This window comes from Amphiprion ocellaris, chromosome 16 (assembly GCF_022539595.1).
Source record: "Amphiprion ocellaris isolate individual 3 ecotype Okinawa chromosome 16, ASM2253959v1, whole genome shotgun sequence".
Lineage (NCBI taxonomy): Eukaryota > Metazoa > Chordata > Actinopteri > Pomacentridae > Amphiprion > Amphiprion ocellaris.
The window spans coordinates 9159473-9176352 of NC_072781.1; the positions used below are offsets into that span (position 1 = coordinate 9159473).

At 40.1% G+C, this 16880-nt stretch overlaps 1 protein-coding gene across 28 annotated transcripts in view; it reads right to left on the reverse strand.

Moving 5' to 3' along the window:
* kcnma1a (potassium large conductance calcium-activated channel, subfamily M, alpha member 1a) overlaps positions 1–16880 on the reverse strand; it is a 158029-nt gene that overhangs the window by 47022 nt on the left and 94127 nt on the right. For 17 of the 28 annotated variants that reach the window (XM_055018979.1, XM_055018970.1, XM_055018975.1 and 14 more), the window contains exons 9-19: positions 15750–15841; positions 10219–10329; positions 10003–10108; positions 9573–9655; positions 9415–9484; positions 8956–9111; positions 8309–8418; positions 8068–8136; positions 6798–6809; positions 3775–3861; positions 3619–3695 (exon numbers count right to left, since the gene is read on the reverse strand). In XM_055018979.1, coding sequence (XP_054874954.1) covers positions 3619–3695; positions 3775–3861; positions 6798–6809; positions 8068–8136; positions 8309–8418; positions 8956–9111; positions 9415–9484; positions 9573–9655; positions 10003–10108; positions 10219–10329; positions 15750–15841 — 973 coding nt within the window. Of the gene's footprint in view, positions 1–2248; positions 2258–3618; positions 3696–3774; positions 3862–6797; positions 6810–8067; positions 8137–8308; positions 8419–8955; positions 9112–9414; positions 9485–9572; positions 9656–10002; positions 10109–10218; positions 10330–15567; positions 15660–15749; positions 15842–16880 lie in introns of all 28 variants that reach the window. The other 11 variants (XM_055018972.1, XM_055018988.1, XM_055018985.1 and 8 more) reach the window with 4 other exon arrangements.

Below are 16880 nucleotides of genomic sequence, written 5' to 3' on the forward strand. Positions count from 1 at the left end.
AACAGGAAATGTGGAGACTATTCAAGTAAGAGTGCATGTGAAAGCAGTATTACACAATATATTAACTATTAGACCATCTAGAGTTAAAATCCTACAAGCAGCAACTTTTTGTCTATGTGTGTGTTTCTGTGTGTGAAGCCCTGAACCCTGAAGGAAGCAGGAGTGAAAGTCCCCAGAGTAGCATCTCTAGATTGCTGTGACTCTGTGCAGAAACAGTCCCTGGTCCCCATTCTCTCATTGCCGAGGTGCAAACAGACAGCAGACTAATACCGTCTGGCACCTTTACAGAGACACTTTCAGCATCTTTGACTCCAACTCACATCGGAAAATAAGATATTGAATGAAGTAATATGTTTCAGCTTCTGGCCAAGGAAAGAATGGGAAACGCAGATCATCGCCCAAAGGATGAAGGCATCAGGGACTGTTGTATCCTGTGACATGCACATGCACCTTATGAGCATGTGGAAAGCATGCAGAAATCTTTTTTGGTCTCAGCAACAAGGAGAGATACAGAGACAACTGTTCACAGTAAGGAAACAGTTTCGGAGCATGGCAGACAAGTGCAGTGAGGCATAAATCAGATCATGCTGAAATTTCTTAACTTCAGAGCTTTTGCTTGGGCACTCGGACCACAGTATGTATGTGTTACAAAGTAGATTTCTGACATGTGGAAGGGGAGCGATGGAAGACACAAGACACACACGCACACACTGACAATGTCTTATACTTCTGACTTCACAAATACCCAGATTCTGGCGTAGAATTATGAGGTGTCCATTTCAGGGCATTCCTAATTGAAGATTCAACATGACGGCTACCCTGATAAACTGTCTGCATGGGTTTGATTCGTCACCACCTCCTACAATCCACCAAGGCACAGTTTACTTAAACAGAAGCTATCAGGGTGCTTTGTTGAATGAAGGATGTCCCAAAGAAAACACCATTCTGTTTATGGATCCTCCTAAAGCTTCTGTATTCAGCAAGAGTGCAAGGAAAATGATAGTGTTGGCTTAAGAGTTGAACTTTTGAGCAATAATTAAGACTGTGAGATCCGCAAAAGAGTGGAGAAGAGACGTTTTGACACTGTTTTGCTTGGAAAGTCAGACTATAGGCACCAAACCCGCAGTATCCTCTATACATAGAACATCAAGAACTACAAAATAACAAACAAATTTAAGATGATAAATCAGTTTTGGATTAAACTTATTATCCCAGTTTAAGGAAACACGTCCATCTGTTCCTTGCATTTTTGCTGAACAGGTTTCAGGGGATTTGAGTTTCCTCTACAGACATCACTGTTTAAATAGTTCTATTTATTACTCCATAGGATTATGGCAGAGCACCACCATCTAGTGGCAACTGAATAATATAACAATTAATACTGTGTATTACCAGTAGATTTTTCACCCAGTGCAGTGAGATAAACAAAGAAAGGGCCCAACGACTGTCCAGATTTGAAATGCACAAGACTGGTGCAGTGACATTTCAATTCTGAAAGGAAGTGATGATCTCTGAAACCTCAGCCCGAGCTGGGCGAGGGCCCAGAGTTTAGAGAGGGGCTGAGATCACAGCGAAGTGGGGCAGAGGAGAGACCAGATTGTTTTGATTGTGTTTTGGCAACCTCGCTGGTTAGGATTTGAAGAACTTCCCACAAGGACATTTTCTGCTCTCTGGAAAAAACACTGCCGCACAAAACTTCCTTTGACAGAAAGCAGATCAATTTAAATCTCAGTAGTTCTTGTTAATTTTCTTCCCCTTGTGTTAGCTTTTGTATATCTATGATTACTCTATCGCATTTCGGATTTTTTATTGTGTTCCTTCTGTACTTTCTCGGAACATGACACTTTAAAGAGGTTGATCACGGGTTATGAGACAATACTTGTAGCAGAATGACTTTGAAATGCCAAAAGTGAATTTGGTGGTCAAATCGTGAGCAGAAACTGCACAGCTCATCGGCCGCATTGAATTAAGTAACACTATTGAATTGTCATTTCCGACTAGTCAGAGCATCAGCTGACTGGGTCGTTTGAGGAGGAGGCCTGATGCTTTCATGAGTTTTGATTTCTGCTGTTTTGGATTTGGTCTGGTCTGAGCACAGTGTAAAAATGAGAGGCGAGGAGAGGGATGCAGAAGCTACACTGGTACATGCAACATAGATACAATATACTATTTGCTGAAGTGGAAATAAAAAAAAAAAACACTTGCACTGCACTCTGGGTAATAGGACACCCATTTTCTTTTTACTCACAATAAATCACTACCAGTGAGTAGTTAAAATAAAGTGGTGTTTTCCAATGGCAGCAGGGAAGGAAATACATCAAAAGTGTGTCACTGGTCATAAAGAAACATGGGAAAAACAACAGAAGAGAACAAAACATGATAGAACAGAACATACAGTGTGACAGAATTCCATTGCAGTAATGGAACTGCCATCTTTCTAAATGCAACTCTCTTGTTGGCAACAGCTGTAATAAGATAAAACATAACGGCGTGTCCATCACCGGAGTCAGAGACGTGAAGGTATTGAGAAAGCAAACAGAAGTAAACAGTTTATCTAAATAAAACTTGAGTGTGAAAATCCTGTTGATTCTATTGAGCTGGCAGAGCAAAGAATTGTCTGAATAATTGAAATGACACAGACAAAAGAAGAAACTGGAGGGTATCTATTTTTAAAATGGGCTTTGTGTGTAACAGGCTGCTTGCTGTAACTGCCTGTGACCTTTTTTTCTGGAAATATGGAATATTCACCTGAATTATTTATCCAGTGGCTAACACATCCTGACAAGTGACTGCTGTACATAGGTCAGGTTATATTCATGTGCCATTCCTGCCTTAATGACAATGTTATGTCGGCATGAAAGGGAAAAAATTATTCACTTGACAAGGGCATTAGTATTGTATAAAGTCTGGAAAGATTAACAGTTAGCAGCACATTATGTCTATGACTATTCATAACATGTGTGTAAAACCTGTCAGTGGAGCGACTGAGCTCATTACTCTAATCAAGAGCATTTACATGTAAAAAGAATGTATAACAGTAGGACGTATGCAGTAATATTTTAAATACTACAGAGAAAAGCTCATTTCCTCACACAGAATAACATTCAGCATTCTGACTCATACTGCATATCTATGCTTTTATTTCTCATGCAGAAGGAGAAATTTTAAGATTATATTTTCTTTTTTGTCTGTGCAGCTGTCAATGCAATTTCACTCTATCAGTGTTTCATTAAGTTTTACGTGTAAAAATTCCATTCACTACTTTGTATTCTCAGTTTGCATAGATAAAGTAGTGATTCAATGGTTAAGCTAAAACAAAAAAAAAAATACATTTAAAGATGACAACACCTATAGTTTGACTAGGAAACAAAAAGTTTTGACTGATGGGCATACCATAAATGGATGTCATGGAAGTTCTAATGGGACCCACATCGAAACACTTTCCTTAGAGTATAATGGTGTGACAACATCAACAGTTCCACCATACAGAATAACAACAACACAATGAAAGGCATAATATTACTGGTCAAATATAAAGTGACAAAAAGACCCACAGGTAGGTTTTTGGAGTGAGAGGAAGGGAAGGAAGGGTGCCAAAATAAAGGCGCAGCTACTCACGTCGTTTGCAGCCACACTTCTTGATCCGTTTGGGGTCTGTGATGTCATCATGACAAGCTTTGCAGTAGAAAAATGCTCTAAAAGCGACACAGTTAACATGTTTAGCACTTTAAAACACACAAAACGCCCACTGTGCATGATTAGCGACAAGGTTACCTCTTTACTTCTTTGGCATCACTAGCGATAAAGAATCCCAGTGTTCCCTCCTGCATCTTGACATGGTTGCCCGGGTTGATGAGGATGCTGGGTAATCAGAACATACAGACACACAATGCTCATTAATGTCTGGAAAGCACTCACTTCATGCACACGACATGCTAATCAAGAGGAATGGTACACACACTTGTTGAAGCCTTTAAATCGGACTCGGACTATCTGGACTGTGTTTTTGCATCAACACTTTATCCCTGTTTTTGTTTGTTTTTTCACTGTTGTGTGTCACTATGTTTCAGTAATCGTATGCACACCTGCTCCCCTGATTTTTGGGCCACTTCCTGATGTGATACTCACAAGGATGAACAAAATGTACAACAGTATGATCGCACACTGAATTTTAATTCTTTTCTTTACAGAATGGTGTTGAACTGCCCTAGGGTGAGAAGAGGGACAGAGAGGTAACAAGTAAAAAGGGACAAGGGCAGAAAGAATTAAAATTATGGCCATGGAGTGGTTTTAGTCTCAGCATTCAGATACACTCATCTAGTCGAAACAAATGTTATGATGCCCACTGAGACATGGCTGTAATACAGAGAATGTAGAGTAAATGTTGTTATCTCGGTTAGTATTTGACAGTGAGATGCAAGGGAATGAACAGCTCTTTTTCCTTGTAATTACTAGGCTGATTCTCATTAGAGACTCTGTTGTAGTCTATGGGGCTACTCTAGGATAAATAAAATTGGTGGAAGAAATTTCAAAAGCGGACTAAAATGCAACTGGTGTTTTCAAAATAATTAAAATACATATTTAGCAGGGTCGATACTGACTTAATTTTTGATTTACTTGAGTTTATTAATATATTTAGATTTAAAAATGCAGTTTTATAATAAAAAAACTATTATGGCATAACAGGATGTGTTACTCACAATGGGTGGGACTCCTACCTGCTATCCTATGTACTTGAAGTGATTGGCTGTATCATTCCCCATTAATTAGACTAAGACAAAGAGTAGACACAACACGCATATTCTATATGCACACACGCACACGCACACACACACACACCCTGGTCATTAATGGTTACCTGCGGGCAACAATCATCAATGATGTGAGTGTGAACTAAGATATCAAAACACTGACCCACAAATCTTAAAAGGGTTACACTCCTTAAACATAAAAGCCCAGATGAAAGATGATTTTGATTCTTTTTGTTTCATTTACTACTCTATTTTAAGTTAAAACGTTTCCAAATTTGTGGCAATAATTAATAAGAAAAGCTACTGTCAGTGGCAGGGCAATGTCTTGTTAATGGCCTTGATTCAAATCTGTGTATTTTAAATAACTGTGTGGCATTTTTGAAATGAATTATTAAAGACAGGTTTTTTTTTATCAGTCTGGACTCAGAGCAGAAATGAAGTCTATGAAAACATCTACATCTTTCCTCTGAGCTCTGGAAAAAAAAGGTTACATAGGAGAAAGGAAAACAAAAATATTAAGGGAGCAATTGAATCCATATACATATTGGGATGTGATCAAATTGCACCAGTCATGCAGATCAGATTTTTCTTTCCACACTGCACAAAGTAAAATAGCATCTAACATTCACTCAGATTGAATGGCCCCCAGAGAAGTACACAGGCTTACACCTGGCATGCTCTATAGTGAAAAAAACAAAACAAAAAAACAAGAAAGAAACCAATCAAATCAAGACTGTTCCACAGACATTGCTGCCCAAATCTGAGATTTTACAGGTGCATCTATCCGAGACCTTTTTCTTCGGTCGGGTGCAAACTGGTGAATAGAAGCTTAAGAAAAGCATCAAAACCTCATATTGTGAGCAACAAGGCAAGCATCAAACACCTTATGTGATAGTGTCATAGCATGCAGTTACCAAACAGCATGAAGAGGACAGTAATCAAACAGAAAGGCATAGCCACTGCAGTACAGGTATAGGGACAGGTACGTAGATGCAGACGGTTGCAGTAACTTCTGTGCAGTTGGATTGTTTCTCAAACACCAAACTGACAGGAAGTGACCTCACTTAAGAACATCTACTCGAGAGACGCATGAGCATGACTGTACATGGTGCCTGAGACGCACAGAAATGCAACACGCGCACACACATCCGCACACAAACCCTCCCCGTTGAGGTAATCACACGTACGCAGGCGCACAGACATGCACAGGTGGTGGATGAACATTTAGAACATGAGGGGGTGATGGAATGCAAAAGTAATATGGGACACATAAAGATAAACTTCGGTTTGGATAAGCCTAATGCTATCCAACTTCAACTGTTCCATGCCTTTCCTAGTGTGTGAAATGAAAAAAAAAATAACTGTCAAACTAAATAAAAGATTGGTGTTGTGCTGCTGGTGTAATAAAACCATAAAAAAATAAAGACATGCTGTTATATCAGCCACTGCCTAAAACAGTGGCAGATAATCAATTTATTTCAAGATCAAATCCAGAAGGTAGAACAACAGATTATTAGTGCTCAACGACACCACATCTGATGTCTAACATGTATGTAAACAACCTCCTCACTGATTCTGAGGCAGAGAACCACAAAGTACTGTTCTGGTAATGATTTCAAAACACCAAATGAGTGGAATACTTAGTTTGTCAAAGCTAACATACAGTAAGGTAACAACTGAGCAACACTGAAAAAGAACTGAAAGTGAGAGAAATAAACTAAGCAAAGGATTTGGTTAAAGGACAAAACTGAAAAGATCAAATAAGAGGTAGATATGGAAGAGGGTGAGTGTTTGGCCTTGGTACACCGACAACAGCGAAGACAAAGAAACAGCACTTCTACAAACATGTCCAATTTATCTATCCTCTCTTTGCCTGCAAAGAAGTTAGTGCATTAAGCACAAGGGACACCATAAAAAAGGAGTTAGAAAAGAGGCCTGTGAGATAGTGTTTGGAAAAATATCCTTGGGGAAACTCCCAAAGTCAGAAGCTTTAAACTGGTGGAGATTGGGTGGAACTTTGGAAGTAAGATAAGGTAGAGGGCATACCGCTTTCGGCTTCTGCAAACAACAAGAAAAAATCTCAAATCAAACAGTTATCATCAACATAAAAGAAGAGGAGAATATAAGTGTTGCTAATGTTTCTCTGCCTATTCACTAACTCTGCCGTACATGGCAGCATATACAGAATTCATACAGTTCCTGCTTGTCCAATGCTGAGGTCCTTGCACCTAAAAATGATTGTTATGTGACTAGTATGAAAAAAGGTTTTGTAAGAGTAGTTATCCTTTGAAATGTGCATAAATGGCACGAAATACTGTGGCAATACATGTTCAAGAAAAGATGTTTAAGTATAAGCGAAATGAGGACCATCAAGTAATATAACATCATATCAACTCGAATTTACATAATGTCAAAATATTACAGAACTAGTGTTAACTCACTTTTCAGCTATTAACATTAAAATGTCTGAAAACATCATTTTCCACGCAATCTTGTCAGCACACAGAAAAAAAACATCTGAGACAGGTGAATGGGAGAGGGTGGGTGGGATTTGGCAATTGAGATTACTGAAAAAATAGTACTTTGTGTTGTTACTGGTGATAGAAGCAACACTGATGCAGAGTTAGTGGCAATCATACAGAGTTGACAGGGACACAGTAGAATCAAGTTGAGGGAACACATGACATGAAATTTGAATGTGCAGCAAATTGGTTATTTAGCAGGGCTGCGAATTTTTGCCACATACACATATTCCTGCCTACCTTCAAGGTTTTGCCAGACACATCTGACCTGAAACTGTGCAGTTACCTCTGCTAAGGATATACAGGATTATCAGTCCCTTTAATTTGTTTGACATATAGGAAAAATATCTCAAAAAGCAAAAGAATTTAATTATTTCTGCTCAATTTTCATGTAATGCTGCACTTTAATGAAAGTTTCTGGCACACTACAATGGAAATTAAACATTTATACACATTTTTTTAAGATTAAAATTTAAAAAATAAGTTGACTGTGCAGCCTTGGCAGAGGTATGTGTTTCGTGAGGGACGTCTAGTTGCGTATACTAAGCCTTTGTGCCATCAGCTCATATTGTAGCACATATTGTCATGCTATCACTCAAATGTTCACATAATGAATGTCATCAAATGTGACATGAATATCCGCTGTGATCACAGCTGCAAAGAGGACTTGAGGAGAAAATGTAAGATTTTTTATTAAAAGGACTAAAAGACCCACTTGAAGCAAATCACACAGTGGTTCACTATTTCCAAAAGCTGCAATTGATGTCGCAGGAGGAAAGATCCACTATACAAACCTGCTCTCTCTCTGCTCAGACTTGTACTCAATGGCAATAAGCAACAGCTTCAGCTTCACGTAACACAGCCTGTAACACAAGTGCACTCATTAGAGAAGAGCAGATGACTGATGTGTTTAAACAGCTTTGAAATCCACATCCCCACAGTCCATCTTATATGTCTTTCTTTCTTCACTTCAGAATTCTGAGCTACCTACCATTCACAGTGGGCTTGCTGAGTGGAGGAAAGAGTGATACTTACTCGCAGACAGTGGGGAAGGAGAGGCCTACAAAGGCACTGGACAAATACTCTGTGTACATCTCATTAGCCACTCCTTCAAGGTAATACTTCTGCCATGTGTCCTCCTCAATCTGACAAAAAAACAAGCACGGAAATGTCACATGTGAGGATTTTTTTTTTAAAAACAACAAAAAAGCAGGGAAAAAAAGCAACACTGTTTTCTTTCCAATAGCGGCCCAATGTGGTCTGCAGATGTTCCACTGCACAACATCAGCCCGGTCATTATAAGCTGATCCATCATCTTTATGACATGAGAACAGTTCTTTGATAGAGGCAAGCACCTCTTCAATTTTGAGCCACAGAAACACTGAACAGATTCCACATGAAATGTCACAATAAAATATGATGTGCCAGAATGACTGAAAACACACTAATGGAAGTCTTTCTCTGGACAAAGATGTCAAAGTTTCCCAGGGAATGTGCTGTTTGATAGATCTGGTCCATCTGTCAGCAGAAAACGCACTGCATCCACTTATGTTAACCTCAAATCCAGTCCCTGAATAAATCATCTCATGTATTAAAATGCAATGTGAGAATTCATTCATCCATATTACTTCAGTCTGTTCAGATGGACAGACGGGGTGAGTTAATCCCGTCCTCTGTGTTACCTCAATGAAGGACCTCATGGAGAAGAGGTTGGCTAGCATGGTCGACAGGCCCTGGGCCAGACAACTCTGGGCAATGAAGCCTGCCTTCAGCTCCGCCAGACAGATAGCATCGTCACCTTCCTTCCAGTTCCAGCTTGGAATGTTCAGCAGATGGGCCTTCATCGCATGATAGACGGTAGATAGAGGTCACAAAACACAGAAAACCATGCAAATGAGTCATATTTCTTAAAGGTGCAGTTCAACAGCTTAGGAAATCCTTCAAGAGTTTAAGGAGTCATGAGCAATGGACCCACCAAGAGGTCGACGCATGTTGCTATGAATTGCACAACGATAAAACCCAGCTACTTAAATGCAACAGTTAATCACTGTCAGAATCTTTCTGCCTTGTGAGGAAATTTGCAGAGCAGCAAAGATGAGGTGATGCTATCGTATACACCACAGTGCACCATGATATCCTACCTTATTGTGATATTGTAGCATCTGTGTGATTATTCGGATCTTGGGATGGTAGTTCTTGATAGAAATGACCCTTAAAAAAAACATTCAGACACATTAAACGAGGAAATGTATCTCCCCATCTAGTCCACTGTATTATAAAAGTCCAGCGGATGCAATACCTCATGATGTTGGAGGCGTCTTCCGCATCAGGATCTGCACAGTATTTGTTGGCAAGGATTAAGCAGGCATCTGCTGACTCGATCTGTGTGTACGGAAACAAATGTGTTAACATTAAAGTGCATGTTAGGATTTAGTAGCACACACTGAGAGCTTCAAACTAATTAGTTGGGTTAAGTCAGGCCAAGACAACACAGTCTTTCAGTTCCCTCTTTCGTCTCTGTCCTTTTGGTTTAAAATGGTTATCCATATACTGTCATATTGCATGATTTTGCTCTGCTTTCAAACATCTGAAATTATTATATTACTAATTGTACTCCCTTCAAATACTGATTTATTGAACTGAATTGTATTCCTAATCCATCACATTTAATAGCTTCAGTTTATCAACAAATGTCTATATCTTTTCAAGACTCTTGACACCAGTGGTACCTTCACTCGGGCCAGATCGTGAGGGTTGAGAACAGATCCCTGGTAGAACTCTACTTGGGTAAAGTGACGTTTGAACAAGGCTTCCAGCTCAAGATTAGGGGAAATACTAGCACACAGAGAAAAGAGGAGAAGCGTTAGCTCATGTATGGATTCCTCATATACAGTACACTATTCAGCGCTAACCTACATCAACAGAAAAAGAAAAAAGTAACTTACTTATGGAGAAAAACAATTTCTACATTGACATCATCCCTGTCCTTGTGTAGGAAGTCTTTGAGGAAGTTGGAGACACTTTCGAGGGTAATATGACCACAGACCACAATATGCCTGGAGGGGGGGAAGAAATCATCTTGAGTGGGCTACATAAATCACTGCAGACACTGGCATGTCTCCCAAAGATAATCAGTCAAACCAAAGCACTCTAACATCTAACTCAAATATAGACTGAAAAAAAAATCTATATACATGTCAAGAAATGTCTTTTCAAAGCAAACAAGTAACTGAATTATATCTTCTTTGCCATAAAAGTGAATATTTTCCCCCATGTAATGAAAGTGGTTAAATTCTGCACGACACGTGCAATCAAACACTCAACTCTGAACCACTTTAGAAAATCTAAGATATAATCATACAGCCCACAGTGGTTGGATTGTCATCCGTTCTCAATATAAAAATTGTCCCTTCGGCCAAACCACCCCTTTGTGAGCTGAATGGATGTTGACAAAGACATGTACATCAATATGCTCATGCTTTTATTCAGAACATTACTAAAACTCTCAAAGTGATTTGGAGGCCTGTGGTTGACAAAAACTCTAAACAGGACCTCAGAGTATTTGACAGGTCCCTGGCAGGATTCAGTAGTGCATTACAGCATGGGGATCTGTCAGACGCTGCACGGGGCTGATTACAGCCGTAAGGAAGTAAGAGGTTCATTTGAAATGGCTTTGGACAGAGGTTGCGTCCCCGTTTGTCCTCTGACTGCACTGTAGAGGGATCAAGTTAAAAGGTCAGCTTCATATTTATGTCAATTTTGAGACGATGCTCACTTTGGCCAGTTTGGACAGTCATTTTCTCAACAGTGAAACTTGTGGTGCTTCTGTAATTGTCATATTTTTGTGTCCCAGATTTGAGTAAAAATTTAAATTCCTGCATTGTGTACCAGTTTTTTTTAACAAAAATATTCTCTTCCTGCAAGTATTGGCATTTAGCAGTTAGAATTTAATATAACCACACTAGTGTGGGCTTAAGTCACTTCATAAGTTTTATTTGCACTGTGGTAAGCTGAGCTACCTTACTGGAATTAAAGTTAAATGTCACATCTGAAGTCTTATTGCCAAACCTTGCTCAGTAGAATCCAGGCCTTATATTGACATGGATTAGTGCGGACACTCGACAGACACCCTAATTACCCTATGGAGACCTGTAAGGCAATCTGTGTAATGACAATGGCCTATCCACTACTTGATGTGCCAGGAGACAATTGAACCACTTTAGTTTTGAGTGTCTGGGTACTGGACAGCTTTGCGCTTAACACTATGGATTAAGTTACTTTTTCCTACAATAAAAGAAAAACACCATAGTCACTTTAGTTCACTGTGTAAATTCTTATCATCAAACTAGATTTGTTATGACAAGTTTCCTTCAATCCATTACTGTACTCTCATACACAAGAAGGAAGCTCTGGCAAACACATTAACCTTTAAAAGTTGATGCCTAAAATTGTATAGAACATTAGTGAAATCTGACTCAGTTTGGCAGGTTTAAAGGAAACAGCGATACAGTATTTATTGATGTTAGATGAGAACCATAGTCCAGATCACTGAGTGTTCTCCTACCCTGCACCAGATGGAGCGGGTAGGGCTGAACTGAAGTGGACTTGGCAAAGTAATGTGACAGACATATTGAGGGAGTGACAGTTTGTGGATGTTGCAGGATATAATGGTCTTCGCAGATGTTGCCTCTGTCCTTTAAGAGAATCTAATGAGCAGCCGTGATTGCATGGTTGGCCAGAACTGAGCGAAGGGCCGTGTGGTCTTACAAGCTGATGAGCTGGGATGTCTGTGGGCAGCCAGCAGTATTTGGCACAAAATCTCTCTCATTTCATGAGATGTTAAAAAAAAAAAAAAAAAAACAACTCTCATGTTTTCCTATTCCGAGTATCCAGATGCCCCTCTTCAAGGGTAGAGGGAACAAACACATTTATAGGGTGTATTATTTGGTGTGAGTGGGTTCAACAATAGGCCGTGAATATCAAACACTACAGCACAAACCTACAGGTGTATATGCGTGTGCACTGCATGGACAACAAACATGTGTGCACACTCTTGCGTGTTTATGGTGCTGTCTTCCTCTGAACAACTTTTATCAGCAAAGCAAAGCTCTCTTCCGCTTGTATTGAACTTAATTTCTTCCCCTAATCAAGCCACAAATTTTAGTCTCTGTATTGAAGACGGAAATATTTACTTGAAAAACATCATAAAAAGGGTGCTGTCTCCACTGAGTTTTCCCCTACTTGTGTGCCAATAGTGGCATCAAATTCAGTACTGAGATCATTAAACTGATCTTAATCATTAAACAGGATATGGAAAAGGATATCACAGATAATTCAACCATTTATAATTGCTTCAAGAACCAAATACCTCCCCTCTGGTTAACCTGATTGTACAGCACAGTTTATACTAGATAGGTATAACTTAAAAAAAACAACAACAAATAATAATAAACAAATCATAAAGAACTTCAAGGGCATATATTTTTTAACAAGAAACCCATACACAACAATCAAGAAAAAAAAAAGTGTGGCACAGTCACAGTAAATGCAAAGGGGTAAACAGAGCATGCTCACGAAACATGCAGTCAGGTGACATCCCAGGATGTCATTGGGGATGCACTGAATACAAAATGAAGAAACAGAGAGCTCAAACATCAGCAACAGAGGTCACTCACTTGATACTGCTCTTATCCTTAGGTCAGTGATAAAACTTAGAGCAGGAGCCATTATCAAAGTGTTGAAATTCATAAGATTTTGTTGTTGGTTCATCTGTCAGGGAACTTTTACAGCATTAAGTGACCTTGCATCTTCTGTGATTAATGTCAAAAATCTTCAAAGACGTGTAGCCATTACATGCTAATCTATATTAAGCTTCTATGCATATGTGGCGCACTTTTCTTTAATATGCAAGTCACTTGAAAAACTCAACCAGGTATGTTCACTCCTGACCATGTGGGAGTCTCTGGGTCTGCACGCCTCAAGTTGCTAACCCTCATAGAGGCCTTTCAAAGGTGTATGTCAGAGTTCAGCCAGGGTTGAAGTCGATCTACATGCCAACCGCTCTGTTGAGGTTAGGGCTAATGGAAACCATGGAGTCATAATGGAAACCACATACACCCGTGAGTGCAGTGGGCGCCACCCGAATGCAACACTTGTCATTATTATATCAGCGTACGCAGGCTGAGAGCTGTCACTGCACTCACGGGTGTACGCTACACTGCACAGAGTAGTATAAGCAACACTAGCATGAAACAGAAATCCAGTATGGATCCAATGTGAGTCCGTCTCACTTCCAAATAACCCTGAAGGCCTGTTTTGAATGACAGCAGTCAGGCTTACGGATGTAGAACGGGTTGCCTTTAAAATAGTTCACAACGTCTCATGACCTCATTGTTTGTGAGTTCTGTAATCAGTCAGACACTTGTAATCTCCTAATCTCATTTCCATTATAGATTTTGTGTGTGTGTGTGTGTGTGTGTGTGTGCTGGCAGCTGCTAAATGATAATGCACTGAAGCCCAATGACAATCCTAAACCCACATGACAAACCAGTTTGAAAGAAGTGTCCGCTGCTGCACATACATATCTAAATGATTATGCAGAAGTCTGGTGCCACTCAGAGCCGCTGTGTTTGGTGGGTATCTTCTGATTGTTGCCATATGTTTGCACTATATGTCTAAACAGAGAGAGAGAGATGGAAGAGGGTGTGGAAGGAGAAAATAAAGTGTGTGGGAGAAACTATCCTCGGTTTTGACAAGGGCTTCTCTCAGCACTCATCTGTAAATCTGGGCTGAGGTCACCGGCCAAACATAACATTTCATCAATCTTATCTCAGCGACAGGCAAACATTATCGAACAAAGCCTTTTTTTTTCTAATGCCTCGTTCTACTTGCCGACTCCCTAGAATCTGCCCTGCTGAAAAGAATGACTGAAACCGACGGAAATACGATTAGAAAAGAGAAACAGAGTGAGAAAGAGGAGACAGCATTGTAGGAGATCCTTACAGAGAATAAAAAGAAAAGAGAAGAAGGAAATAAAAAACACTACACTCCCTGTTCTTGACACACCACATTTGGATTCAGATAAATCTGTGTGCTGAATATCAGTAAGGTTTGAGCCATGAGGGGAGGAGGAGAGTACCACACAATAAGCACTGTGGTATTCTTGTACAAACAGTAAAATGACCACAGTGTCACACATACTGTACTTCACAGTGCACTGGAACCTCTGCTGCGAGAGGCCAATCACACATATACATAAATACAGGAGCGTCTGGAGACAAACTCCTCCACCACCACCACCACCACCACCACCACACAGACACAAGAATCAAGGCGAGCACCGAGAACCAAGCAGGCAAAGCAAGCCAAAAGCAATTGAGAGCCTCCAATGGGAGCGAGGCATCCAGCATTCAGGGTGTGGGAGCTGACTGAAGATCAGGGCCAGAATAATGTCAAGCATTTGATGATGCGATGTGCTAGCGGTGACAGACGACAGACGGATGACTTTTTCATCGGGGTTAGCAAATCAATGAAAAAGCCACAAGACTGCAGGTCATAGAGAGCATGCCAGATATGATGCAGTTCAAGAAAACTAATTCCATAAAACATGCAAGAAAAAAAAACATAAGCAAAAAAACAAAGAAAAAAAAACAAGAAAAGAAATTGTATCCTGCAATGGTCATTGAGATTGATGATGCTTTAAAAGACCACCAATAATAATGCACTTGCAGACGTTTCAATCTTTCTATTTTCTTGTGGGAAAATCCTTCAAAAGCGGATAGTAGGGGTTTCATGACTAGTTTGTTTCATTTTGATGGACTATGGTCCTAATTCATCCCTATAGGTAATGCTGCATTAATGAGACACATTGGACACAGATATATTGCATAGAAGCACCACAGGTTAGTATGTTGTAAGTCTAATGTGCAGTAGTCATGAAAGCTCTATTTTCCAAATCAAATTAAAGCGCAACACAGGGCGTTTCAAGGAGGACAAAGAAAATGAACAGCACACAAATGACTTCAGGAAAGCTCCGAGTGAAGGACAGATAGAAGCAGAATTAGAAAAAGAAGACAGACAGAGCGAAAAAGAGTGAAAGAGAGAGTACAGGGGCATGGACATGTGTGTCCTAATGGCCAAGGTCTCCAGTCACGCAGTGTGACTTAACATAATCTAACTTTACTTTAGCTGTACTTATTGTTCTAAAACGTCAAGTTAACTAACCCCCAGTAGCTATAAACTTCAGGGGGCACACTTGAGTCACACAACCACACCTTGTCTGGATTTCAACTTACTTTCTGCCTCGTGTCGAGTTATAACTCCCTCCGTATTTCTTCCGATTAAGGATGAGAGCAGCAATTTCTGGCACGTAGCGAGCAAACATGGCCTACATGCATGGAACAGAAAAAAAGAAAAAGGCATGCAGAGAGGGTTCTACCGCACACAGAAAAACAGCAGAACCATCTGGAATACTTACTTTCTCCCATTAACCGCACTATAGGAACCACCATATTTCTTGCGGTTTCCTATTAACTCTATGATTTCAGGGACGTAGCTGGCAAACATGGCCTAAGGAGAAGATAGAAGACAGAAGAAGAGACTAAAAAAGAGACTACTACGCCGCAGAGTGGGTTGTGGAGAAACTGGTGCATGAATCCAGATTTCTGAGAGGAGAAAAATATTATTTTGCTTAAGAAATCAAGTTAAAAATCCCCCTCATTGTCTGTAGAGACATGCTAAAGTACTAAAATGAGAGAGATTGTCATAAAAAAAAAACTTGTTTTTGCTATTGAGAAAAAGTAGCCCCAGTGTTTAAAGGTAAAGGTTTAGGAACAGGTTTGGTCAGTGGGCCAGAATTTTGTCACAGCTGATGGATAGCCAGTCTGTGATAGCACCCAAAACCTTTTCTGGATAGCTGAGGGGAGAATAAAAACCTATGTGCCATGTTTTGTCCAACAAACACAGACGATCTGGCAGGTTGATTTGAATAGGCTCACCTGATGGTCCACAGCTGCAAAACACATTAAGACTCATTTGTTGGGCTAGAAAATGAGCTGGATGCATTTTGCAAAGTTTCACAGCCTGTTATCTGAGCACAGCACAACTTACAAGGGGACTAACATCACTCACCTACACTTACATCTAAAAGAAGACACACAGAGGTGCCCTCGCCTTTGTAAATACATACTTAAATCATACTTGGAAAATTCGCCTATACGTTACAAGGAATAATGTGACATTATGTGAGTTTGACATGATCCCCTGGCTTTAAAATACCTCCAGCCTGGAGTCATTATTTAGCCACTGCTGCTGATAGAAAGCAGGCTAATGCTCTAGCCTAAAGACTTCCAGAGCTCTCAGCGCTGAGGAAAAACACGCAATCTATCACCATGGCCACAATACGGCACACATCCACACAGCTGTAGGTCATCAGCGCATACTGATATCTGTCCAAATACAGAATACAGTGACTGTGATTTGGCTAAATCCTGGATTCTTTGTAAGTGAGGATGGAGACGGCATGGTCATAAGTACGTGTGTGTGTCTGAGTGCTTACAGGTGTGTTCACCCATGCATGCTCCAGTGTGAGTTACTGTACTAGTGGCAG